The 27,377-nt window shown below is 50.1% G+C and overlaps 2 protein-coding genes across 9 annotated transcripts in view; one reads left to right on the plus strand and one right to left on the minus strand.

The window, feature by feature from the left end:
* The window catches only part of NAPB (NSF attachment protein beta), a 36,903-nt gene extending 24,137 nt beyond the window's left edge, over nt 1–12,766 (plus strand). For 3 of the 4 annotated variants that reach the window (XM_006062799.3, XM_006062802.3, XM_044927971.1), the window contains 6 exons: nt 3,954–4,009; nt 4,290–4,374; nt 7,868–7,972; nt 8,646–8,714; nt 9,028–9,078; nt 9,807–12,766. In XM_006062799.3, the coding sequence (XP_006062861.1) occupies nt 3,954–4,009; nt 4,290–4,374; nt 7,868–7,972; nt 8,646–8,714; nt 9,028–9,078; nt 9,807–9,917 (477 nt within the window). In that variant the 3' untranslated portion in view covers nt 9,918–12,766. The remainder of the gene's footprint in view (nt 1–3,953; nt 4,010–4,289; nt 4,375–7,867; nt 7,973–8,645; nt 8,715–9,027; nt 9,079–9,806) is intronic. The other variant, XM_025264136.2, reaches the window with a different exon arrangement.
* A 1,308-nt stretch (nt 12,767–14,074) lies between these two features.
* Nucleotides 14,075–22,358, minus strand: GZF1 (GDNF inducible zinc finger protein 1). 5 transcript variants are annotated; one of them, XM_044927967.2, is made up of 6 exons: nt 22,250–22,358; nt 19,702–21,101; nt 18,559–18,653; nt 16,926–17,123; nt 16,342–16,499; nt 14,075–16,079 (listed from the first exon to the last, which is right to left on the minus strand). In XM_044927967.2, exons 2-6 carry the CDS (start codon nt 21,078–21,080, stop codon nt 15,744–15,746), a joined length of 2,166 nt encoding a protein of 721 aa, XP_044783902.2. In that variant the 5' UTR covers nt 21,081–21,101; nt 22,250–22,358; the 3' UTR covers nt 14,075–15,743. The 5 variants fall into 5 exon arrangements, with proteins under 5 accessions (XP_044783902.2, XP_025119915.2, XP_044783905.2 ...); XM_025264130.3 differs by having other exon boundaries at nt 16,956–17,123; nt 22,158–22,308; XM_044927970.2 differs by lacking the exon at nt 22,250–22,358 and adding an exon at nt 21,686–21,802.
* Nucleotides 22,359–27,377: the final 5,019 nt, after the last annotated feature.

Below are 27,377 nucleotides of genomic sequence, written 5' to 3' on the forward strand. Positions count from 1 at the left end.
CTCTCTCCCTCCACTGCAGTGGGTGCCCCACACCGGCCCAAGCCTGCCTCTGGTATACCAGTGTGTCTGAGACCCTGGCTCTGCCGAGTGAGCCGAGGGTGCCTTCCTCACCAGAGCAGATGGGGTCCCCGGTGGGGCGGCCCCTCAGGACTGCCGTAGGACAGGCGGCTTCCCCCTCTGGCTTCACAGGGATGCCCCTGGTGGTCAGGCGGCTCAAAACTCACTGGCTTATGTCATGGACAGTCTCTGGACCATCCCTGTCGTGCTGTGCCCTGCTCTTCTGAGGCCACCCTCAGACCTTGACCACATCAGGGCCGTGTGCCGTGTCTCCTGGGGAGGTTTTCTCTGACCCAGGAGCAGGTGGTGAACCCCAGCCCTGAGCCCGTCTTTGTGACTCTGAGTCTGCAGAGTCGATGGCAGAGCAGGAGTAGTGGGGCCAGGACGCTTCTCTGGTCAGGGTGACTGGAGTGGGCTTGGTCTTTACTGAGTCTGAGCTGTGTTGAGAAGGGTGAGTGCTGGTGGGCAGAGTGTCCAGCCAGCCGAGGCTGCTCTGTCCTCTCCTGACCTCAGCGTTCAGTTTTCAGTCTGAAGGGCGAGATCTCAGGCAGCCTCTTCACCATGTGCGTCTCTGTGAGATTCAGGGTGGCTAAAACGATCTGTGGTGAATTCCTGGTTTTCTTTTTGTTAAACAATGTTGACAGTTTGTCATGGGAGTTTCTGCAGCCCGTCACGTCACCCCCAGTGCTCCTGCTGTTCTGCCAGTTGCTCACGGGCCCTGACGGGGTCAGGGGTGTCAGGGTCAGGGGTGTCAATGGTGTGGGGTGAAGGCTCGTGGAGCAGCTCGCCTCTCCTTTGGGCTCCTGTATCTAGAAACATCCTTGTCCTTGCCTCCCTGGTGGGACTCTCCAGATTGGGTCGGTGGCGCATGACATTTGTTTGAAAAAACAGTTACACTAAGGCACCTTGGGTCTGATTCATTCATGAGTGAGTTTCTTCCCTGTCAATGTAGCCACAGTGTGTCCCTGGTTCACTCGGATTTTAGCTGGCGAATAGGGGCATGTGAAGTTCCGTAAACTTATTTCTCCTTTGACTTCAAGTAGAACATTAATATGGTAACAGTCTGTGATCATCAGTGACCCAGAGGAGCCCTGGTTCAGGTCCCTGGAGAACGGGGTTTCTCTTGTCTGTGTTAGCATAGAGTAGGTATCTATAGGGTAGAGTAGGCTTCTCAGGGTGTAGATTAAAAGAATGATCCATCTGAAGGCTGTTTTACCTACACAGTGGGCTCTAGAGCTTGACTCTCAGCCACTGTGTTGTCTGTAAGGCCCTGGTGGCGACCGTGGTCCTGGAGCCCCGTCTCTGCCTTCAGGGCCCAGTGCTCTCCAGCATGCTGCGGCTTATCAGGCTCCCCAGGGAGGAGTATAGTGATTGCTTTATCCAAATTAGAGGGTAATAATTTTGTCTGGATTCATTGTTACATACGCTGTTGTTCTTGATAGTTGTGTTCTACTTTTGATATTTATTATCATCCTTGAGGGCTTCTCAGTTGGTACTAGTGGTAAAGAATCCTCCTGCCAATGCAGGAGACACAAGAGATGGTGGGTTCAATCCCTGAGTCGGGAAGATCCCCTAGAGAAGGGCATGGCAACCCACTCCAGTATTCTTGCCTGGGGAATTACATGGACTGAAGTGCTTGGCGGGCTACAGTCGATGGGGTCACAAAGAGTCAGACATGGCTGAAGTGACTGAACACACAGGCACACCCTCCAGAACAGCAGTTCCACTGCTCCAGGCCAGCCCCGCTCCTCAGATTTTGGGTGGTGAGAGCAGAAAGGTGAGTAGTTTGCTCCCTCCTTGGAGAGAGTGCACACAGCCTGGTTCCCTGCACGGTGACTTGGTCTTGTTTCCCATACTTACCCCATCATTACAATGGGAAGAAGTGCCAAGTACTTTAGAGGATACGGACAGTTCAGAGATGATGTTTGATTGGTTAGAAATTCATGGAAAACCCGGTGGTATTATAAGCAGGACTGCCTGTGCAGTGCAGCTGCCTTTGTCCACTCAGCACCTGTTTGCTGAGCACTGGCCGTGGCAGGCATCACACTGGGCCTTCACCCTCGGTGCTCACAGGGTAGAGGGGGAGGGAAGTCCTCGGCAGTGTGTGTGCCATGGCTCTGCCCCTGCTCCAAAGGAGTCGATGCCAGCTGCATCTTTCAGGTATATGTTTTTTTATGGCTGTTTCTAAATGTGCTATTTCATAAAGAACTTTTCATATTGAAACTTCCTGTCATTATTCTTCATCTTAGCACAGTAGCCCATTATATTCAATCACTTAAATTGTTCCCAGTTTTCCTCCTATTAGCAGTTATACTCAGAAAACTTGTATGCGAGCGTGTTAGTGAGGGAGGGCTGCATGGCTGATCCGTAGACCCCCACGTGTCGTGACTCCACACAGAAGTGTCTGCTTCACAAATGGGCTCTGGTGCCCTGCAGTCCAGTCGAGGCTGACGTGGCTCCAGAGGTGGCTCTGCTCCCTGATCATTCCGCCGGTGCCCACGGGAGAGGGCCCAAGGCCATGCAGTCAGCTCTGGGGGCTTCCCAGTGACCCTGGTCCAAGGGCTTTTCTGATGGGGTTCCCCTGCATCCCCACACCCCGCTCTCAAATCCTGGGGGCTGCCCTGCAGACACTGAGCTACTGGCCTGAGTCCATGTCAGGCCTTGCCTAGTCTCCACTCCTTGGGTGAACCTGGATGTTTAAGGCAGGACTGTGCACATCTACTGCCTGTTTATGCCCACAAACTAAGGACAGTCCTTACATTTTGTGATCACTGGTGGGAAGAACATTGCATGGCACATAAAGTGTGTGGGGTTGAAATTCCACCATCCACAGGCAGGTCTCCAGGCACGGCCCTGCCCGTTCACGCCTGTGTCCTTGGTGGCAGCCTCTGCTGCTGTGGGAGAGCCACGGGGGCAGCGGATGGAATGGCTCACAGAGCATTGTGTGTGTCCTCAGGCCTGCTGCAGACCCGCTTGGCCCGCCCCTATAGAAAACACCATCTGACTTCTCTTGCCAGTTGGGGTATAGAAGACGTTGGCCTTTTCAATCTTATGAGGTTCTGTCCTTGTATAATTGCCTACAAACTAGCTGATCTTTCCAGAGTTGTTCTCTCTTATGAAGCCTTGCTGAAAACCAGGCACTGTTGTTTGTCTCTTCCCTTAGAATTCCTGCTCCAGCAGCATGGGTTCTGCTTTGAGTCATCGGGTGCTTTATTTCACTGTGTCTTATGCCACAGCATGACCAGGGCTTCTAGCTCTCCAGACTGCAGCCTGTTTCCTCTCCACCTGACAGTTGACAGCACCCCCATCTAGGTGGAAGGCAACACCCTGATTCTACAGGATCCTTAGGTCTTGTAGGAATGTCTATGCTGCTGCAGCGAGCCATAGAGCTGAGTGGAATAGCTCAACTGTGTCACCACTTAGGGTTTGGCAGTGGTGGGGACACCACTTGGGAACCAGGCTGACAGAAAGGCTGCCATCTTCAGTTTATGGCTTCTAGCATCACTAGACGTGGTCGCTGCCTTCAGCTCATAGGAAGGGGACAGGCCTGGAGAAGGCTGCCGAGTCAGCTGTATGGACCACGCTTGGAGGTGGGCCACAGCATGTCTGCTGACATCCCCTTGGAGAGGATGGGTCACGTGGCTGCCCCTGACTGTCGCAGACCTGGGGAAATGGGGCGGTGGGCATTTGTCTGGGTTGGGGGTCAGGAAGAAGATGGCAAGCCACCTGCCACCAGATTTCTGGAAGCACATGCTTTCTTGTGTTTCCAAAATAAAGCAAGCCGGATTATGAAAGTTGTGCTGTTGAAAAGGGTTTTTATAGGAAAAAAAATACCTGTGCAAATGTAAATGCAACTCTTCAAACAAGTAGTTTGAATAAAACATGTGTGTTTTCAGGCTATCGCCCATTACGAACAATCAGCCGATTATTACAAGGGGGAGGAATCTAACAGGCAAGTATTGTTTTTCTTACAATTTTGTGATATGTGATGAAAGGTTCTGATAGATTTGTGACGTGTGATAAAAGGTTCTGATAGATTTGTGATGTTTGATGAAAGGTTCTGACAGTTGTGTGACATGTGATGAAAGGGTCTGACAGTTTTGTGACGTGTGATGAAAGCCACACCTCCGCTTTTTCTCTGGGGGTCTCTTGCACTGGACCTGGTGAAGGTGCGCTGAGGTGTCTTGTCATTTTTCTCTGGGACTGTCACCCTGCCTGGTTCTTGGTTTCAGCTCGGCTAACAAGTGTTTGCTGAAAGTGGCCGCGTATGCCGCCCAGTTGGAGCAGTACCAGAAGGCCATCGAGATCTTCGAGCAGGTGAGGCTGCCATCTGCGCAGCTTCGTGCAGAAGGCCTGCCAGAGTTCGCATGCTAGTATTTTGTTCAGGATTTTGCATCATGTATTCATGTGGGCTGTTGATCTTTAACTTTCTCTTGTGATGTCTTTGACTTCTGTGGCAAGGTAATACTGGCCTCAGAATGAGTTAGAAAGAGTTCTCTCCTCTTCTATTTTTTAGAAGAGTATAGAGGATTGGTGTTAATTCTTTAGATATTTGGTAGAATTCAGTGGTTTTCTGTACTGTTTTTCTATTTTCATTGATTCCTTCTGTTATCCTGATTTCTATCCTCTACTTTCTTTGGATTTATTTTGCTCTTCTTTTTTAGGGCGTTGATGGTGGACGCTTAACTTACTGATTTTCCTCTTTGTTGTTTGGGCATTTTTAGTGCTCTCAATTTCCCTCTAAGTGCTGCTTTGTCTGTCACGATGCTGTTACATTGTTTTATCTTTATTCATTTTTATAACAGCAATAAATAATTTATTTATTTCCCTGGTTTTTTAATAAGTGTTTTGTTTAGTTTCCAAGTGTTTGGAGATGTCCCTGTTATCTTTGTTTTTGGTTTCTGGTTTGATCCTGTTGTGGCTGGAAAGTGCAGTCTGTGTGATCTCAGCCCTTATAAGTTTGTTTTATGTTCTGTGGTGCTGCTGTTGCTGGGTGACATGTTCTACAAATGTTGATAAGCTGCTCGTGGTTAATGGTGTTGGGTTCCTCTGTACACTTGCCGATTTTCTGTTTCTGTTGTTGAGAGTGGAGTGCTGCAGTCTCTTTCATTGTGGATCTGTCTAGCTTGCATTTCTGTCAGTCTTTGCTTCATGTTATTTTGCAGCTCTGTTTGCTGCATGCTTATTTAGGGTTGCTATGTCTTGCTGCATTGGCCCTTTTATCATATAATGCCCCCTTCTGTCTCTGGTAATTCTCTTTGCTCTGAAGTCTTTATCTGATACTAAATGTAGCCTCTTCTGCTTTCTTTTGATTAATGTGTATATGACATATATTTATGCATTCTTTTTCTTTCACCCTGCCTATGTTGTGACAGTTGAAGTGAGTTTGTTGTAGACAGCATAGAGTTAGGTCTTGTTTTTAAGTCTGTTCTGCCAGTTTCTTTTAATTGGTGTATTTGGACCATTCACATTTAATGTAATTATTGACATATTACAACTGAAGTCAGCCATTGTATTTGTTTTCTGTTTATCCTCTGTTTTTTGTTTTTCTATTTGTTTTTTCTTGCCTTATAGGGGGTTGCTTGATTATCTAAAGTATTTTTGAGTATCTCTCTCTAAATAGCCTTTGTAGTGTTTTGCTCTAGGTGTTACATTTACATACTGTATCACAGGGTAATGTCATTTTTTTTCAGTTCCAGTGAAATATAGAAACCTTACCTTACTTTCTGTTCCTTTATCCTCTCCCATTCAATATATAATTGTCTTTAGTATTTCCTCTACACACTTTTAGAAACACATCAGTCACTATTACAATTTTTACTTCAGTCACCCAATTTAATTTACAAAACTGAAGAAGAGAGGAAAGGCCCGTCGTATTTTCCCATATCTTGCTTACTGTGTTCTTTCTTCTTGATGTTTCAGGATCTCTTCCTGCATTTTGTTCTACTTGGAAGGCAACGTTTGCCATCCTTTTAGGGTAGGTCTGCTGGTGACACATTCTTCTGTTGTCTCTTCACCTATGAATGTTTTGATTTCCCCTTCATTCCTGAAGCTGGGTATACAGTTTCCCTGGGTATACAATTCTGGGTTGACAGCTCTTTTTCAGCACTTGAGAAATGTGCCCTTATGGCTGGCTTAGTTTCTGATGAGAGGTTCACTGTCATCCAGGCTCTTTTCCCTGTAGGTGTGGTGGTGTTTCTCTCTGTCGCTTTCAGAATGTTTTCGTTTGTCTTCAATTTTCAGAAGTTTGTATGGCTTAGCAAGGGTGTTTTTGCTTTGATTTTGTTTGGAGTCACTAAACTTCTGAAATCTGTAGGTTTACGTATCTTGCAAAATTTAGGAAATTTTCAGCTACTACATTTTCAAGAGATTTTTAGCCACTCCTTTCTCTCCCCTTCTGGGACTCAGGTGGCCCGGATGCCAGGCTTTGTTTTATCGTCACACACATCCCAGAGCTCTGTTCCTCTTTTCTCAGTCTGTCTTCTCTCTGCTGTTCAGACCGAGTAATTTCTAATGTTCTGCCATCAGTTCTCTGAGTCCTCCCTCTCTTCCATGGGTTCTGCTGTTGAACCCATCCATTTTTTATGTCAGGTTTTACATATTTCAGTTCTGAAGTTTCTGCTCATTTCTTCTTTGTATGTTTTAGGGCTTTTTGCTGAGAATTTTTTTTTCTTTTCTTCATTGATGCTTCGGTTTTCCCTCTGGCCTCAAGCACTTTTGTAATGGTTGGTGGAAACATTTTAGGAGGATTCCTTTAACATCTGTTAGATAATTCTAACATCTCGTCTATGTGAGAACTACTGTTTATTAGTTACTCTTTTTTTCATTCAACCTGAGTTGTTCCCTTTTCTTGGAATTGCAAGTGAGTTTTACTTGAAAACTGGGTATTTCCACATTGTGTTATAGGACAGGGTCTTGTTTAAACTTCCTTTCTCCGCTGGTCTTCTTTGACACTGAAGGGGTATGACTTGTTCCTGCCAGGTGGAGGTGTAGGACCAGGCTCTCCACCTGGCCTCCTGGTTTCTAGCAGGTGATGGTAAAGCCAGGCGCACTGGGAGGCAAGGATGCCTCATTCCTTCTAGGAAGAATGGCACAACAAGCCCCACATGGGCTCCAAAGGCCTCTGTGGTGGGGACACAGGCTGGCTCCTAGCTGGCTCCCTTGGCAGGAGAGTTGAGCTCTCCGGCCAGTCTCAGGAGGACAGGCGTCCCGTCTGTCTCTGGCATTTGCTGCTGTGGGTGGGGTGGGCCAGAGCAGGTGTCATCTGAGCCTTCCCTGTCTTCTGCACCGCTCCTCTCCTGGTCCTCTGGCTGGAGAAAGCAGACTTCCATCTGTTCCCTCACTCTTATTTTTTTTCTTTGCCACACCCACTGGCATTAATGGGTTGTTGGCTTTTTCTGTTCCAAGTCAGGGATTTATGCAAGAAAAAGCAGGCAACTCCCTGCCATTTGCCCCGTGCCCCATGCTGGTCTGCTCTTCGCTCTACGTTTTAGTCTCCTGACGTTAATTTTCTATAAAAGGATCAAGGCTTTTAGTTGTACTTAGTGGGAGGGACAGAAGACAGCGAGTCTATTCCACCCTGCTGGACATGGAATTCTGAGTCACTTTTAACAGGTTCAGCACTTTATGTCTCAAATACTGTTTCTTGTCCAGTAACATTTCTGGTACATGACTTTGGGTTAAAAGGATGGATTTCATAGATTCTCTAACATGAGACGCAGAGAGAGCACTTGCTAAAGAGCAGGTGAGGGTCAGCGTGCTTTTTGTAGGAGAGCCAACCTTTTTACTCTGATCCCACTTTCTTTCCTAGATTGGGGCCAACACCATGGATAACCCTCTGTTGAAGTACAGTGCAAAGGATTACTTCTTTAAAGCCGCCCTCTGCCACTTCATAGTGGATGAGCTGAACGCCAAGGTGAGGCTCCGTGAGGCACAGCTTCTGATGTGCTTCATTCACCCCGAATGCGGGTGCTCAGCCGTCGTCCAGAGCAAAACTGTGCTGTATCCATGAAAAACAAGACAGGGATGAGTCCCTGACCCCATCCTGGCCATCCTGCGGCCGCTGGAATCCCAGCTGTCAAGGCTCTTAAGTTAAAGCAACCCAGGGGCCACACCTCATTCAGTAGTTTGGTTTAAAGAAATCAGGGGGCTGAGGGGAGATAGGAAAAGTAGAATCACATCTTTTTTAAAACTCAGAAGTGGAGTTGGAGTGAGGATTGGGAGAAGTGAAAAGCAGAGTGAAGGCTGGAGGCAGAGGCGGGGACAGGGTTGGGGTTTGGGCCCTGGCGTCTGGGCACAGCATCCGTCCAGTGCACGAGAGCAGACGCCTGCCCTGGGAGTTTTGACAATGACATCTGTCTCATGTGGTCTTCTCCACAGCAGCCTCTTTCAGAAAAACTGGTTTAGAAGTTTATTCTTAACTGAAATTGAAATTAAAAATAAGTAGATTTGATCAGTACAGGTTGCTTTTGATGTTGAGTGTAACAATTAAACAGGATGTAAATAAATTGTGTTGATGTTAATAGAACGTCAGAGCTTCATTTTCTGGTTCAGTGACTCAGATGTTAACAAGTGGTTTTCTTTCCTAGCTTGCTCTTGAGAAATACGAGGAAATGTTTCCAGCATTCACTGACTCTAGAGAATGCAAATTACTGAAAGTGAGTAAGTGGGATTGAAATCGAGCAACGTTTTAACCCTGTGAAGCCGTGAGTCCTGCTCTCGCACGCTAGGCCTCAGACGCCGTTAGGGTCGGGTGTACACCATGCTCTGAATTGGGTGGATCAGAAATGTTAGCACAAGGCTGGATCCCTGACCTGGGTGCCTCTTGTATTTGAAAACTTCCCCATTTTTGTAAGTCATTTAGCAACATCAGTTAGTGTAGTAAGAAGGCTGTTTCTCTATTTAAAGTATTCACTCATAGATGGAACTTTTAAGCCAACCAAGATAATTTTTCTGTATGTATATTCCCAGAAACTTCTAGAAGCTCATGAAGAACAGAACAGTGAAGCTTACACAGAAGCAGTAAGTTCCCCTTTGGGATTTAGTGCGTTCTCTGAAAGTTTACACTGTAGATACAACTTCTCTTTTTCATTGTATAAATGCTAAACATCTATTTGGACATTATTGTGCTATACCTGTGTTGTTTTCCAAAAGAAATGTTTTTAGATTCCACCAACCTTCAGTTATGATTTATTTGGATATTTTCTATGGAAAATAATCTGATCAATAAATAAGTGTGAAGTAATAGCAGTTAAATCAGTTAAATTTAAAACATAAAAATAAAGCAGTGAGAATTTGTTATATTCTTGGCATAAAATGGAAAAAAATTTTCTACATTCACCAATTTCCTGTTTTCCCATATTTTTCCATCTTATGTTTAGAATCAAAGTGAATTTCTTAGTGCCCTTCAGTAATTCATTCAACCTGGCTTTGAAGCCATGGTGGGAAGGCGAGTTTCCCTCTCTGCAGCTGTGTTTTGTGTTCATTGGGGACTGGAGCCACATTAATTTTCCACGTCCCTTTGTCCTTATACAAAGTCTTATGTCCTTTGTCATGTTACACGTGCTCTTTGTCCAGTTACAAAGGCTGCTGTGGGTTTTTGCCACGGCATGTTAGCATAAGAGCAATGTAAAAAGCTCTTAATGAAGAAAGTTGTAAAGTAGAATGAGCGATTTTAGAGTTAGTACAGTGTAATTCTGTGTTTGACTGTATTTCCGTGGACCATTTTCTGCTTCTCTTCCCTTCACCAGGTGAAGGAGTTTGACTCCATCTCCCGCCTGGACCAGTGGCTCACCACCATGCTGCTGCGCATCAAGAAATCCATCCAGGGGGATGGGGAGGGGGACGGAGACCTCAAGTGAGGCGCAGTGTCCCTGCGGCATGCCGCCGAGTCCTTGTTCATTTCGCGTTAGGGCCAGTGATCATTGTGGGATGCCCATTCAACGGCTTCATTTCGTTGCACGTGAGCCTGACGATGTATGTGTGTGTGTGTGTTTAAGCCACTGCGTGTGTCACCGTGCTGTGGGCGGGTGGGCCGCTTCTGTGCGTATTGTGAGTGTGTAATGGGCTGCCTCCCGCTTGTCAGAGTCCCCAGAGTTTTCCAAGAACTGCTTCAGAATCTTCCTCCTGTTATTTCAGTATGTGCAGAGCTCATGTTTCATTTTGACACATGTTTTTATGTCCCTTTTCCTGGACTTGTGTGCCCAACCCAGTTGTTCTAATAGATGCTTTGCATGTTCTCTGTGAACTTGCACCTTGGTGGATTCTCTAAACGTGTGTGTTTAGTGTAGGATGGTTGTTTGGAATGCATTTATGGCTTTCCTCATTAGAATTATTTATCCTTTTTGTTATCTCGTGATTCTTTTGACAGTGCCATGACCCGTTTCCCTGCTCTTGTGCATTGTTCTGTAGCTGATGTGCATGTGAGAATTCAGGTCAGCCAGGCCTGCTGGCTGCTTGCAGTGGGGATGAGGGAGCTTCCTGACACGGCCCGCTGACGTGTGTGGCCGTGTGGAGCTGAACCTGAGCTCATAAGTGCACTGTGCGTGAGATCTAGGAGAGACAGGTGTCTTCCTTTCTTGGAGGGAGTGTCCACTTCTAGTTGGGGCAGGACCCTTGCTTCACCTTCACAGAAAGGTATTTGAACTGGCATATCCCTTTCATGTTCACACACTTTCCCACGTTGAGAGGGCACCCCGTGTGCCCCCTTGTGTACATCCTCACCAGAGCCAGGAGGTTATTTCAGTCGAAGCTTGTATGTCATTCATTTTCATTTTTAATTGTCATTCATTTTATCTGTTAATTGGACATGATGGGCTTGGTGGGCTGAGTACAGTACAGTTTACTGCACCATTGGGAAAGAGTCCCAGTGAGCTGCTGAGGGGACCTGCCCTTAGCTGATGGATTGTTTTATCTGGTGTAGTTGAATTCTATCCTATTGTTTTGACTTATATATGTGCGCTATTGACCTATGAACTTAATCCCTGCCCTTTATGTTACGTGCTAATAACTTTGTGCTTTAGACGTGCTCTTGTTTCCTGAATCTCTTATAAGTGATTTGTTTGATGTGCATTTATTGCTAGATAATGGCAGTGTTGACAGATAAATGGGATTTCCTGTCCTGTCAGATGTTAACTGGTATTTGAAAGGTGTTGCATTTTTGGATGGCCAGCAACTGGGATTCAAAGGTGCTGTTGGGCAGAAACAGAGTGGGTCCAGGTTGAGGGCTGAGCCAGGAGAAAGGTTTGGGGATGAGGAATAAGTCCGACTAGGAGGGAGAAGAAAGTGGCAGAAAGGAGGCTGAGAAGGACGAGTGGAGGCCTGATCGTGGAGCAGCCCTGTGGGCCGCCGTGAGGATTCGGTGGCTGTAGTTGCGGGGTCATCTGTGCGGCCTGGGCTGGTGGAGAGGTGGGGCAGTGGTGGCTCTATCCCAGCCCACAGGGCAGTCATGGACCAGGAGACAGGGGGTACTCTGACCTTGGACCCTGGTATCCAGTGAGGAGTCCTTCTTTCCTTCAAAGGTCTGGGATCCTTAAAAGAAAGCTGGCTGTTGGTTATGGTCCATTTTAGAACAGAGCCTGCTTGGTACTTCTTCACTTCCTATCGGAACCTCTTAAGAAAAAAACACTTAGAGAAGTGGGGTTTTGTTGCTCTATGTGATTCAGTGCCCAGCCTGTCAGAATCACGTGGGTGAGATGAGCGTGTGTCCTCCGGCTGCAGGCCTGCCTACCTGGGGGACAGTAACCCTCCCTGCCAGCCATGCACTTTTGTCGCTGGTCTGGAAAGTCTGCTTCCACTTATTAAGGAAACTTGTGGTCTGACCATGTAAAGGAAAAACCGAATGACGTTTGTTTATTAGATTTTTATCCTGATCCCCTGACAGACCTGTCTGAAGACCTGTAGTTTTGAGAATATTGGCACCATTTTCAGTCCCTGGGATGGGAAGATCCCCTGGAGAAAGGACAGCTGCCTACTCCAGTATTCTGGCCTGGAGAATTCCATGGACTGGATCGTCCATGGGGTCAAAAGAGTTGGGACACGACTGAGCCACTTTCACTTTCACTTATGTCACATCAGAGTTGTTGTGTTGAAATGAACACTAGGACCAGTGCCTGAATTAAGATGCTTTTTTTAATATTTCACATGAAAAAGTAAAAAATAATTGTAATGGCTAGAACAGACCACTAGAACATAAAAGTGAGAAGAAAAAAGTCCCAGGAACAGCTCCAGGCTTCCTCCCTAGAAACATTCCATCAGAGTGGGCAGCACTGTGACTTCCAGCATTTATAAATCGTTATTTATGAACAAAATATGATTGTGTTGCAGTCTTTGTATTTTAGCAAGTCATTGTTTAGTTCATTGTCAGAAGTTAAAATTTCTTATGGGAAAGCTTTTTGTGGCAATGTTTTTCTAGCTTGTGTGAACTTCTTTTTTATTGAATGATTTGGAAGCAGTGTCCTTGCAGTCGTGACCGTGTGTGACAGTGCCCCTGTAACCACAGCGTGTGTGTTTATTGTTTCCTCTGACACCATGTATTTCAGATGCCCCGAGTCAACCCCCATGGCTTCTGCGGGGGTTCTGGGCCTCTCTTCCCCAGGGCTGTCGGGGAGGGTGTATTATGAAAACTCACCCTGGATGATAAATCCACCTTCGCAGAGTCAGTGTATTTTGTGTGAACCTGTACAGTAAATAAAGTCCCAGTTATGAGCAGCGTGGTGCGTCTTTCCTGGCTGGTGTGCACAGGTCAGGGCTGGCTTCTCATCCTGGAAGGTGTCCCCGGGCAGTGGGCACGGCCATCCGGGCTCTGTGAAGACCCATCCTGTCTGTTGGTGCCACTGCTGGTCTGCCAAGGGCTCTGCAGGCTCCGCATTCCCATGCTTGCTGCTGCCAGGTCAGGGAGCTCACGACAAGGTTCAGGGAGGAGCGGCCCCTTGGTGGCAGAGGCCAGCGGTTGTCTGCTTGGCGGAGCCACGTTGACTTGGTGCTGTCAGGGCCTTGTTCATATCCCTCCAAGATCATTCGAGGCAAACTCACAATGAATGGTCTAACAGGTGGTCCCATTTAGGAGCTCTGCCCCGTTGTTGATCCTCAAGGTTAGTTTCTCATTCAGATGCCTCTCTCAGAATCGTTGTTTCCTAACAGAAGCCCTCGTGGTGGGTTTGGCCAGCCTCGGGGAGGGTCCCATAGTCCCTTGCTGGTGGAGGGAAACGGGCAGTTCCTAGGCATCAGCTGGGTCTGACTGATGTGCCAGCTGGCCCTGTGCCTATGTCCTCCTGCCTGCCTTGGTGCCTGTGGACAAATCACCTTTCACCTTAAGCGACAGGAACACCATCAAGTTAAGGGGACAGGCACTCTTTTGGTCTCAAAAGATGTCCCTGCTGTGGCAAGGCACGCGACATGCAGGTTAGTTTAAATTGTAACTCACACTCAGATTGGTCAGTTTAGGTGACTGCCTTCGGTAAAACCACATTTTTTTAGGTCATCTTTAAGAAAGGTCTTCCCTTACCAACTGGCCAAATTTATTTGCAAAGTCTGTACAACAAATTTTGGGTAAAAGCAGAGGCAGGGGAGCTCTGGAGTTTGGGCTGACTGCATCTTCCACACGAAGGCTAGAAGGTGCAAAATGGCCCCCTTGGGTAGCATGTCCAGAGGGTCTGGGGCTGACACTGACTTGGCAACACAACACCCAGATGGGAAGAAACAGGAGATGTCCCCAAATCCCTGAGATGCACCTTCAGCAAAGTTTAGGGAGCAGCTCTCCCATCCCCTCCGCTCCCCAGAAGCAGACAAAGTGAGCGTAGACAGAGGAGGCTCTGTGGAGCAGACTTACCATGGCCGTGACGAGGCCAGGCCCGTGCACTGGGCTGGGCCGGGCCGGTCACATCTCAGAACGAGTGCAGCAGACAGAGTTGGCGAGACTCTCCAAGGACCAGAAAATGCAAATACTGGTTTCAATCAGGAATCTGATTTCTACAGAACGTGAATTGTAATCATGAAAATAAACTTAGCCTTACAAAACTATTTTTACAAAACATTTATTAACACATTAAACTTTTGTAGAATCTCTAAAACAAATTCAAGACAAAAATCAATTCCAGTAGGTAACAAAATAATCTATTATTCCTTCTCGTTAAGATGACTTTATCCCATAAAACAGTTCATCAGGGGGCAGGTTCATTCTGTTGAGAGAAAATACGTGTGAAAATAACTTCTGTTCTGTAAATACAAGAGGGCGTTGATGTCACAGCAGGAGACAGACGTGGGACTCAGTACCCCAGGAGCAGGCGTGTGGCCTGTGTCAGCTCCCGGGGCACCGTCAGCGTCTCACGGGGAAGAAAGCATCTTGGGTCTTCCTGTGGTGTTTCATGCGCCTGTGTCTCCATCTTAGACTTAAACATAAAGTACCTTTCTCTTAGAAAATAAGTGTTTTCACAGCAAGTTTAATAAATTAAAATGTAAGAAAAAGAGCGACTAGTGACAGAGGAACTCTTTGCTTTTGATCTGGGTCACCTGTGAGTCAAAGCACTGTGCGCACGGTGAACCGCCCTTGCCAGCGGGTCAGGAACCAGGCTGGGGCGGGATGCAAATGCCACTTGAGCAAGAGTGGCCAGCGTGAGACAGGCACATTTAAGACAAGGCTGGCCAATCCGTGGTCCACTGTTAAGGCTGATCAGAGAGGAAGGAGCGTGCCCAATCTGCTCATGCTCCCAGGGGAACATGTGTCAGTGACTTGTCTGTGTTAGGCTCCTCACGTGGTAATGAAAAACACTGGGTTTCTGAAAAATCACAGAAATGAAGTAAAAGTCTAGCAAAACTACCAATACTCTTGTGTTCTTAGATTTGCCACAACCACTGCATTGCTGCTTATGGATAAAATAACTACACTATGTTTCAAGTGTTCTCAGCCCCTGGCTTTTTTCACACCTCCTTGCAAAAACTACTCCACTGTTTCCTGCTAGTCTTTGGTAGGACAGCTTTTACCTAATTGGGTTTTTAGGAAGGAAACCTGATGGCCACATTTCACTTCAAGTCATTTGAATGACCAGCTTCCTAGTTGCATGTGCGCTACGAGCAGCTACCTGACAAGTGTTACCTGACAAGTGTTCGGCTGGGGCCTACAAGCAGGGGTGGGGCCAAGTGCTATCAGTCATCTCTTCAGCCCAGAGCATCTCTGATGGGCTTCAGTTTGACAGGAAAGAAACAGCTGAAATAAATACGTGGTCCCAGTTTTCTTTCACCTTGTTAGAAAAATAGCTTTAAAGTATCAGAAACAAACCTACACAAAGCCTAAGGCAGCAAGCTGGTGCACAGCTCCAGGAGCAGGGCTGGCGCTCTGCCCCATGATTAAGCTGAGCAGTAACCGTGGCCTTGGAGCATCAGGGTTGCCGGGCATCGGGGTGCTGCCAGGGCATCGGGGTGCTGCCACCAGAGGTCAGTGAGGCGACGCTAACTGCCTTGTTTGCTGATGAAGTGTGGCTGAGGTCATGCAGATCAGGATTTCTAAGGGAAAGCTTGAGAAATGACTTGATAGTGACGTGCAGGTAGCAGTTCAGGAAACTGTGGAAGCCATCCCTGCCCGCTTCTTTGCCTGCAGTTCTTGGCCCCTGACGAAAGCTCACATCCAGCCCTCCCGTGCAAGTGCAGGCTGGAACCCTCCAGGCAGGTGACCCCGCTGCAGTCCACGTGGGTCAGAGAGCAGAGCTATGTGGGCCTGGCTCTGTCTGTGGTGTCAGCTCGCTAAGCTCACTGATGGCAGTGGCCAGCAGCGTGTCCTGGGACCCCACGGGGCCGTCGGACTTGCAGGCTGGGTCTGCGGGGCTGTCCTCATGCATAGCAGGCATGCTGCCCTGGACGGTGGCCAGGTTGTGAAAATGGCCATTTTCTGCAAAAGATAGCAATTTATCAGAAAGTTTGGACGGCGTATACTCGTCGTCAGGCTGCTCAGTCTTGTGGCTGTCGCCGTTCTTCGGAGAGCCATCCACGATGACCAGGAAGGACTTCCACGGAGTCGTCTTGTCATGGATCTGTGGAGCAAGCGCACAACAGCGGTCACCCACATGTCCCTGTCCAAGGTCTGCAGACCCCCGGTTCACAGCCACTTGTCATTGGGCCCGACAGCCTTCTCCACCCATCAGACCCCTGTCTTCACCGCGGTGTCCGTCAGAACGGACTCGGCCAGCACCAGGCCCCCATCCTGGATGGAAAGCCCCAGGGCAGGAGAACGGGCACTCCGCCATCCAGGGCCACGCAGCTGGAAGCAGCACCCCTGGGGCCAGCCTGGCTTACCGAAGTGTGCCGCCGCAACGTGGACTTATCGGTGAACGCCCGCCCGCACGCGTTGCACATGAACGGCTTCTCCCCTGTGTGGATCCGGTGGTGGCGCTGGAGGGCGTTGAGCTGCGTGAACTGCTTGCCGCACTGGTCACAGCAGTATGGCCGCTCCCCTGAGGGAAAGTGATGGAAGGAGGGGGATGGGAGGGGAAGGGGTGGCCTATTGCTCTGTGGCCACACGGTAGCACCCCCGCAAACACCCCCACCCCCGCCCCCCTGCCACAAGGGGCCCTGGGGGCCGTGGCCTCACCCACAGCCGGTGCAATGGCTGTGGACAGCTCACCTACTTTCTAGTCACACCTGACCATGCACACGTGTGGTATCCCAAAAGGACGTGCACACCGTCACCCCTAGTTCTAATCTGAAGGTTTGAAAACGTTCACATGTCCACATCTGTGTACACATGTTCAGACCTTTCCAGTTTGTCAGAGAAACTAGAAACTCAGAATATTTTTAAATGCTATTAAGACATACAATGTAAAGTTAAATTCCAAATAATTTTTCAATAAAACCTTCAGGATGTTTTCTTGCACACTGACCTCCCATCTCTGGCGACACTCCAGCCATACCTGTGTGGACTTTGATATGCTGGTAAAGTGAATTCCGCTGAGCAAAAGTCCTGAAACAAACTTCACATTTAAAGGGTTTGGACCCAGTATGGATCCTATTGTGATGTTTTAAATACTCCTTGGAAGCAAAACTCTTGCCACACGTTTCACACATGAAAGGCCTCTCACCTACACAGAGAGCGGAGACGGAGTTAGACGTGACACAGGCGGGAGGACCGGGTCCACCCTCCCAAGTGCCCCAACAGGCTGCGGGCTACCTTCTCTTGTGAAAACTACCTGGAAACATCTACTCAGGTACAGTGCTTGCTACCCACTCAACGTTGGTGGGAACTGCCCCCTGAAATCCCGAGAAAGATTGCAGTAGATTACGATGAAAGAGCATGTCCAGCCAGCTCACATTTTGGAAATGCAGTCATTCCCAAACAAGAACAGCCTGCTGGAAAAGTTGGACTTTTCCACAGGGCTGCGGTGGGTCTCTAAGCAGAAGCCCTTCTGGAAGGGAGCGGAGTCTGTGGTAAACACATGTGGCTGTCCTGGAGCAGCGACCGCTCACCTGGGCAGGTGAGGACCAGGAGGGCGTCCACTCTCCATGCTGTGCAGTCTGTGCCCCAGACTCCTCTGTTCCGTTTGCCCTGATTTCTCAAATGCCAAAACTGGCTTCAATAAAATCTGAACATATTAGCAAGTCCATCAAATGACCAGTTCTAACTGAATGCTTCAGTGTGACCTGACCTCCCCTCCTCCACTCTCATCAGACACCACTTCTGCTTTTTCAGTCTAGTAGTTCACATCATTAAGTGGCTCACCTGTCTCACCATCTGAACTTGAGGCTCACAGGAGAGTGCAGAGAAGTAAACCTTTTAAATGCAGGCAGGAAAGAACTGGGCTTGTGTGATAAGCACAGTACCCAACAGCTGGACTCCCCGGGGCTCTGACCCCAAGAGCACTGCGCAGAATCAGAATGGAGAGCTTAAACGTTCTCCCTAGCCTAATGAAATTAAACCACAAAACTTCTGAGAACCCCATAATTCCACCACTTCAACACCTCGTAACTCTTAAGTCTGCAGGTTTTCAGTAAAGCCGGGATTCACTGTATGCTTCACTGCCCATCTCTCAAGTTGACAACCAAGCACAGGCATTTTTCATAATGTTCAGAGACCTTAGGCCCAAAGGCTTGGTCCTGGGTGGGACGGGGTGGATTTACCCGATTATTGAATCACTTTCTTGGGGCTGGACAGTCCATTTGTTCCTGATGCTGTGTTATTAGAAACAGCAAAAATGGAGATAACAGCATATGGCTTTCCCCACATTCTGAGCAGTTTCTTTGAGAAAGATTCCTGGAAAGGGGACATGGGGCTGAAACACCAGGGTACCTCTGGATGCCTAGGACACAGGACCAGCGGTACACAAAGGTCATGGCCATGGGCACATAGTACTGGAGGCAGTGGGCATATTTTATTCATTTACTTGTGCTCACCTACTAGATGAGGAAGCAAGTCTGGGCTTTAACCTGAACCCCAGGCAGACAGCAACATCTAAACTAATAAACTGCAGTTTCCTTCCTACAGCCAGGAAAGATATTCAATCACAACAGCATATTTACCTGTGTGACACCTTTTATGATAAATCAGCATGTGGTTCTGAGTGAATCTTGCACCACATTCATCACAGACAAAAGGTTTTTCCCCCGTGTGAATTCTGAAAGCATAACAGAGTAATTCAGATTGTGTTCCAAAGCTCACTCTGCATCACCAAGCTCCTCCCTCACCTGCAGAAACCCTTTGCTCCACGAGCCCGAATGTGAAGGACTGAAAGGTAGTGAGGCCCAGGACTCTCAGCCCCAAGTCAGTCTCTGCCTGAGGCAAGACCGCCAAGTCCCGCTGGACACACAGCCCCCCAAATATGCCGTGTGGTTAGTGCTGCCCCACATGCAGGCAGAGGCTGTACCTCCACAGGTTAAAACACTCAATAGCACTAGTCAGTCACCTAGACTGACAAAGAACCATGTGGTCAAAACCTTTACTGTCCTTTTCCAGTTCAGTGTAACAGTCTAGAAAGAACTGTTAACACGTGAAGCCAGCTGGTCCCCAGGGTGCACACGTCAGCCCTGCATGTCAGGGCAAGGACGGAGTGACCATCACCTCGTTTCCTGAGCCAGGCTGGGGCAAGGAAAGGACAATGAATGCCCACCTACCACCCCAAGACTGGCCCCAGGGTGAGGGCAGATCTCGGGGAGAGTGGAAAACTGCTTTGTCTGAATTTCTAGTATAAGTACTGAGCATCAGAAGGGAATTTATTTAAAAACTGAATGTCACCTCCCTGTACTTCAGAATCAATACACATTATTCCTATCTGTCCTAACCCTGGAGCTTATCAGACTGACAGGTGGCTGGCACTCTCTAAGCCCAGAGAAGTGTCCCTCCGCTGAAGTCTCCAGGGAGACCACGCCACCGGCTGGTCTCAGGCCGGGGTCCCAAAGTAAGGGGGGTCTGGGGTCTCTGGCCCGACTCAGCAGGGGTGATGGGGTGCTGTAAGGGGTGGAGAGAGGCCCCTGAGCCTGAACGGGAAGCTGGGGTCCCCATCAGCCCAGGCCCCACCCAGAAAGCGCCATCCCCGCATGTCTCCAGGGAGAACCCAGACAATGGAAGCAGCCCCTGACGTCGAGAAGGAGCAACCCAACAGTGACCCCTCCGGGGAGAGGGGACCACGCCGGCCACCCACGCCTCCACGCCCACCCCCGGCCTACCTCAGGTGGGTCTTGAGGGCTGAGGGCTGCGAGAAGGTGGCCGGGCACTCGGAGCAGCCGTAGGGCTTGTGGCCAGTGTGCGTGCGCTCGTGCAGCCGCAGCGCCGTCTTGGAGCTCAGGCCCTTGCCGCACTGCTGGCACTGGTGCCGCTCTCCGCCGCCCTCGTGCACCTGCACCACGTGCCGCTTCACGTCCTTCTTCCTCTTGAACTTCTTGCCGCACAGCTCGCAGGGGAAGTGGCGCTCGCTGCTATGCACGTGCCTCTGGTGGCCCTTCAGGTTGCAGCGGTTGGCAAAGGTCTGGCCGCAGGTGTCGCAGCGATGCACCACCTCGGTGGCCACGCCGTGGTGGAGCCGCACGTGCTTCAGGAAGCTCTTCTCGTACAGGAAGGCCTTCTCGCAGCGCGTGCACTGGAAGTTGCTCCTCCGCCGACCCGGGCCCTCCTCTCCCTCCTCCTCCTCCTCGTCCCCCTCCTCACCTCTCCCCACTTTGGGCGGTGCGGCCTCCGCCCCTGCCCCAGCCCCGCTGTCCTCCTCGTCCTTCGTGACTGCTTCTTTCTCGGTTTCCAGGGCTTCTGGGCTGGGCTCCCGGGGGCCCCCGCAGCCCTCCATGTCCTGCTCAGCACTCTTCTGCTGCTCCCGGAGTCGGCGCGTGTACTTCTTTTTAGGGATTTCCACGAACACCTTCCTCCCGGCCAGCCGCCCACTGGCCCTTCTGAGCTTGGGGTAGGGGGGCTTAGCCACCTCTTTCCTCTTGTCTGGCTTCTCCCTGGACTTCCTCGGGGGCAGATCTGGCAATAGGCCATTGCTGATTCTCTCTGCTGGGGGATCCAAAGAACTGGCAACCCCATTGGCCAGAGGGCCATCAGGGGCCATCCCTGCCCAGGCCTCAGGGGCGAGAGCAGCCGTAACCTGGGCGCCGCTGCTCCCTTCTGCCTCCTGAGACTCTGAGAAATTCTGCAACTCCAAAAGTACCGACTCTAACATCTGCTTCTTCAGCTGAAAACAAGTTTCGGATAAGTCCAAACACTTCAGCTTTTCTGCCATTTCCAGCATGCGCTGTACCCGGTCTTCCTCAACCTGTACCTTGGCCGTGTAGACAAACTCAAGAAAGGAAGCAAAGTCGGCTACCTGCACTTCGTCTAAGTAGACGTTAGTCCTGGCACCATCCACAGTCTTCTCGTTAAGGAACACTTCCTTAAAAAACTTGCTGGTGGCTGCCAGCACTGCCTTGTGGGCCATGAATTCCTCCCGGACGCCCTGGTATTCCACGCTGACAGTCACATCACACAGGTGACCCAGCAGGCGGAGCTGGTGCATCTCATGCAGGAGGTTGATTGGGGAGGACTTGGATTCCAGCAGGACCGCACCACTCTCCATGTTGCTTCTTCCCAGAAACACCTTTGAACACAAACCAAGAATTATTCATGCACAGCAACCTCCGAAGCAGAAGTAATAAGAACTGTGAGGATTATATATCAGTTCTTTAGAGGATATAAACTGATTAACGACCTAAAAAACCTAACTTTTCTCCCCTACACTTTCAAGTCACACATCACGTCTTAGCATTTTTTCTGAAGTCTCAATGTACCTCCAGAGACATTTGTATGAAAAATGACTAAGGCTGCCCTAAAGTTATTATTAATGAAATATGTTAAAGCAACAATTAGCTTCTCAAGGTGATTCTCTTATTTGCCTGCAGACCCAGACCCCCTAAACAGAATTTAAAGCAACAATAAATAAGGTGTGCTGCTTTGATCAGGAGGAGGAAATGGCAACTCACTCCAGTATTCTCGCCTGGGAAATCCCATGGACTGGGGAGCCTGGCCGGCTAGAGTCCCCGGGGTTGCAAGAGTCGGACACACGACTTAGCGCCCAAAACACAAACACTTTGATCTGGAAACCAGATAAAATACATGGCCACCACCGTTAGGAGAGCAAACCCTGTCTGACTTTGAAAACAACCGACTGAAGAAAATATCTACTTTCTACGAAGAAAACTTCCTGGAAAGTAGCGGACGATCCACGGCATCTCCACCCCCGGACGCCCGTCCTACTGCACTGGAGCGATCGGGGGCACAGCGCTGGGGTCCAGCTGCGCTACCTGGAGCAGGGCCCTCAGCCCCTCCGGCCACAGCGGCTCCTGGGCTGGAGGCTGGCCAGGCCGCCGTGGGGGTGGCAGCCACGCCGGCCGCCCGGCGACCCCAGGGCAGGCTTCGCTGGGGGGGGGGGGGGGGGGGGGCCCTGACACGGTCACGGAGCGGCCGGGCCTGACTTGGGCCTCCCCCAGAGCACACCGCCTTCCAGTCGGGCCCGTCCTGCCAGACCCGGCCTCCGTCCCCCCGGTGCGGTAGGGTCCCTAGGTCGGCCTCACAGGTCCCGGTCCAGCCCCTCAGCGCCCTCCGGACGCAGGGGCCGGGGCCTCCTCTCCCCTAGCCCGCCGCCTGCTGAACCGACCCCAACTCCTCGGCGGCTTCCCAGCCCGCGGGTGGCCACTGAGCGCGAGGCGGGGGCCAGGCCTGCCGCCCACCGCCCCGCTGGCCGCGTACCCGCTACCCCGCCGCAGCCGCCGCAGCCGCCGCCGCCGCCGACACGCTTCCGAGGACTAGGCCTGGGGACGGACAGACGGACAGACAGGCGGCCCGACGGACGGGGGGCGGGGCGCGGGGCGCGGGGGGAGGGGGCGTCGGCGAGGGCGGCACCGATTGGCCGTGTCGGGCCCGGCCCCGCCTCCAGCTGGTAGAGGGGCGGGCCTGCGCAAGCACGGGAGGCGGTGGAAGCCGTTCGGAAAAGTTACGTGATCCGACGCACGCTGCCGCCGCACGCCCCGCCGGCTGCGCAGAATTGCGTCACCCGCCGCGAAGTAGGATCTGCGCCTGCGCAGAACATTGTGCCGGCGGCTCTGAGCTTCTCGCGACGCGGTAGCGGGGAGGGGTCAGGGCCGGGGAAGTCACGTGACCCGTGGGGGAGACCCGCGCCTCACGCGCAGGTCCCTCCCCCGGGGCCCCAGCCGGATGGGCGGGACGGTAGGAGGGCGGAGCACCCGATGGGGCGGAGCGTCTGGTGTGTGGGGTCATAGGGGCGGGGACAGTGGGAGGGGCCAGGAGGGGCGTGGTGCCGGAAGAGGGCGTGGTGATGGGAGGAGCCAGGAGGGCGTGGCACCTGGAGGGGGCGGGGCTCCGCCACGTGCCGCAGGAATCTGTAGGTCTAGCCCGGCAGCACCGGGCGGAGTCGGGGCTGGGGTAGCTTTGGGCGCGCGGGCCGCAGGTGAGGCGCACGGGCGGCCATGAGGTGAGCCGGAGCCGCCTGTGCTCTGAAAGCCCGCGAGCTTCGCGCTCGGGCCACCGCTCCCCGGGATGTGCGCGCCTTCGGCTGTCCGCAGGCGATCCCGGAGCCTGGGCAGTCCCCGCAACCCCGCCCCATTATGGAGGCTTCACGTCGCCGCTCCGAACCTCCCTTTGTCTTCATTTGTCCCAGAGGCCCAGCATATCCTGGGCCGACCTCTCATCCTGTGTCTTCTGGTTCGGTTTGCACAGTGTAGACAACGTCCAGAAACGAGGCAGATCCTCTGCACGGTCCTCGTCTAAAACAAGCCCTCTCTTATTGTCTGTGTACCAGTCTGGAAGACATCTGCCTGAAGCGGCTGGGACGTAGTGTGGACCCGGGTAGCAGGGCCCGGATGCCAGGGTCCAGGCAACGGCGCCTTAGGCAGCAGCCTCTTTTCCATGTTGTCAAGGCAGGAGGAATGGAAGCCATTGAAAATAACTATTTATCATCCTTTAGTTTCCATGTTTAGGACTATAAGCGCTCAAGTCCATCCCAGAGTGGGAGGCCTCGCCCTGATGATTGTGGTGTCACTAGTGGAAGAAGCTCAGGACAGGGAGCCTGGAGGCCCTGTGGCAGAAGACTGAGCTCAGCTTGCCATGGCCCGACTTTCCTCCACACAGGGCACATGTTACACGCCCTCCCTGCCACCTGGCACTGTGCCCACCTGCCCTCCCTGGGTGCAGTCAGCGCAGAAGCCCGTGACCTTGGGGAAATGGGTCAGCCGCTATTCACAGTGAAGCCCAAAGAAGATAAGCAGTTCCACCATCTGTTCCGCCCTACTTTCTAGCTTCTGATTTGTAGCTACCGCACAATCTGTTTTCTGCTGCAGCTAAAAAAACATGATGACTCTGCCGGTTTCCTGCCCTCCTCACACACTCGTGGGCTCTTCCTCCCTCCAGGTGCACTAGGAAGTGTATCCCACAGTTCTCCTTCTCAGGAGGATTTCCAGAAGTCATCCCAGTTTCTGGAGGTTGGCCTCAGGCCCAGGTGCATGCCCTGAGAGTTTAGTCTCTCTCCAGACTGGAGTCTCCTTCCCTCCCTCACCAGGGAGGGCCTGACTTCCTCCTGCAAACAGATCTCCTCCCAGCAACTTCACCCAAACTGGTCTCAAGTCTCAGGATAATAACAGAGCGTGCTTCATGGTTACAGAAGGTGGGCCGCTACTACACCACTCCCCCATTACTGATGTTAGTCACTGCTCACAAAACCCTGAGGGGGTAGTATTATTGCCCCCATTATATGAATGAGGAGACTGAGGCAGAGGGAGGTTGGCCAACTTACCCAAGATCACACAGGGAGAACAAGACAGCTAGGATTGAACCTCCATAACTCAGCTCTGTGCTGGCCACACGCCTCTGCTGCTACACAACAGAGCTGTCTCTTGTCAGATCAGGTAAACATCAAATGGGAACTAGGGAGGGTATGATTAAGTATCAATAGCATCCTAGATGTTCCATGTCTGTTTTGTGTGAATCCAAAAGTGAATACTGAGAAGTGTGGTTTCTAAGGTGCTGGGGGGACATGGTGGGGTGGGGGGGACGCTTCCCATTAAAGTCCAGCAATCCAGCCCTACTGCCTGGCCACATGGCTACCATCTCTCACCTCTGCACTCTCCTGGTATCGGTCTGCCAGTGACTGCTATGAACACTGGTGTACAAGAATCTGAGTCCATGCTTTCATTTCTTTGGGGTATGTATCTAGAAGTAGAATTGCTAGACCATATGATAATTCTGTGTTTAACTTTTTGAGGAACCCCCAACTTGTTTTCCATGACAACCACACCATTTTCCATTCCCACCAGCAGTGCCCGGGGATTCCAACTTCACATGCTCACTGATGGATGGAAACAACTTTAAGCAAGGGATTTTTACACATACAGTGTCTTCAGCATGATGTTCTGTTTATCAAAACTCTCAATAGTTTCAAAAATAGTCCTCAGTCTTCAAGATGTGTGCCCAAATAAAATGTTTCCAAGAAAAGTGTATATGCTAATGATAGAAGATAGGAAACATACGAACAAATAGCACCTTATTTGTGGAAAGAGTTCAGATTCCATTAAGCCATGTATGTTTTAAAAATACATATATCCTCTTATCATGAGCACCACATTTGGATAAATTTAATCTGGCCACGCACGTTTTGAAATCAACTTTGCTTCAACACAAGATGTCAAAATAGACCCACCATTCTTTATAGGACAATTTAATATAAAATGTAACACCAATGCAATCTTACTTTGTCACTAACAAAGAGCCTAAATGTTTAAAAGAACACATTAAGTATTTAGAATTGTTAAAAGTCCAAGTAGACATAGAACCAGGATATGTGGAAAAAGCAGCCAAAATTCTGTGTTCTACCTAAGTTGGTTAGTGTTCAGTGCTGAAAGGACTTCTTTATCAGGGTCATAATAGCTTTAATGATTAAAGTGAAGAAACTGGATGTGATTATTATAAGTTTTATATTCAGTTCCCTTTAGAAATGCTACCTGATCAGGTTCCAAGGTAGAAATTACAGCAGGCTATTCAAAGAAGCTTTAGAAAATGAAGAAATACCAACAGCCTAATACAAAACAAAGAATACAAATGGACAACTCACATACATGTACGCATGGCAGAGACATCACTATAAAAAGCAATGATAATGAATAGGACAAACTGACCCGAAGTTAAACACAACCTGTGATGCAGCAGAAGTTGCATGGGAAATGCAGTCTCAGGGGAATAGATATTTATCTCCATGTAACGCCCTGTAGTCATCCTGAGGAAATGGAGTGAACAGCTTTCAGGTAATTATGTTAGTGAAAATTTGGAAACAACCTACTTGCCCAGAAGGAGACAACTGAATATACCCATGCACTGGTTTATTATGCAGTCATTAAAACAACGTTTTAAAAAGTGTTTAATGGAACTCGTGGTAATCATTCCACAATGTATATGTTTATCAAATCATCATGTACACTTTAAAGACAATTTGTCAATTATACTTAAAGCTGGAAAAATGTTTGAGGAAACCTTCACTATACTTTAATGCATAAAGAAGGTATGCTGTTGTACCCAGGAAATGATCTGATTTAAAAGCGATTCTTTGGAACCAGACCGTAAGCAACTCCCCACATCAAATTCTAAACTGCCCAGGGAGGGTAGCTGGAGCTGCCCGCCCCGTCCACAGGAGGCCGCCCCCTCCGCCCACCGAGCGCTGACGAGGGGCGGGGCTGGAGCCTCGGTTTCCGATGGGTCCCCGGACGTCGCCGGTGATGCTGTTGGCCTCCCTGCGTGCGCCGGGATGCGCGGCTTAGTGGCCTTTGAGTGGGCGGAGGCGGATCGGGCGTCTGTGCCTGGGGCAGGTGGCCTCGCGGTTTGGGTTCAGGGTGGGGGCCCGGCCCTCTGTCCCACCCTCGGGGCGGCGGGGCCGGGCAGGGGTTTTCTAGCGCGGTCCGGCTGTACGGTCCACTGCGAGATCCGGTTCAAGTGGGCCAGGCCAAGCCGTATTGGGTCAGCTGGGGCTATATCAATGAGATCAGGCACGTCTTCACCTGCCTTAAATTTGGGCAGCGTTTCCAGACTTTAACTTCTCACAGGGCCAGGTGGTGATCTTTAATAAAACATTCCCCCCCCCCCCCTTTTTTTTTCTTTTCCCCGGAGAACCCAGGATGTTTCAAAGCGTTATCTACTTGGATACTTCACTGGTAGGGTCAAGCTCAGGTGGGGACGCTCTGGGGCGGGAAGCCACTCTTCGAGGTGTTCACAGCAACTTGAATGCCCCTATTTCTGGCTGTGAAAACAGCCTTGATTATTAAATGAGATTTTAATTTAAAAAACATGATGCGCACACTGAAAATCTACGAGGACATTCGGCATCAAGTGCCTTGTCTCCGCGTTAAAACTCTAGAACCCAGTCCCTAAGGACAGCCGTACTTAACGTTTTTGCCAATCCTCCCAGCGGTCCGTGCATATAGGGCAAGCCTATATGGAATCTTTTTTTTTTTTTTTTTAAACACAAAGCAAGTTTCCTCATTTGTAAAACGGGGCTTAAAATGGTGCAAAGTATCTTGAGCTGTTTTGGGGATGTTGTTCTTGCTGCCTGTAACAACTGTTGTTAATATTATACCAAGTATTTGAACTTCAGAGACTCTCAAAGATTTTTCATATTTGTATCACAGACAGGTCTGCCTCTTCAAGCCCCCTTCAGAGGGGCTGTGAGCCCCTGCTACTCTGAAGTGCAGGCCTGCATGCTAGCTGCACTAGCGAAGAACCACAGAGCAAGTGATGTCTGACCTAGCTCTCAGTGGACTCTCAGTGGTCAGAGAGCAGCTGATGCCCTTCAGTGGGGCACCCTGATGACATGTGGCAC

The sequence above is a fragment of the Bubalus bubalis genome, chromosome 14, assembly GCF_019923935.1.
Source record: "Bubalus bubalis isolate 160015118507 breed Murrah chromosome 14, NDDB_SH_1, whole genome shotgun sequence".
In the NCBI taxonomy this organism is placed as follows: domain Eukaryota; kingdom Metazoa; phylum Chordata; class Mammalia; order Artiodactyla; family Bovidae; genus Bubalus; species Bubalus bubalis.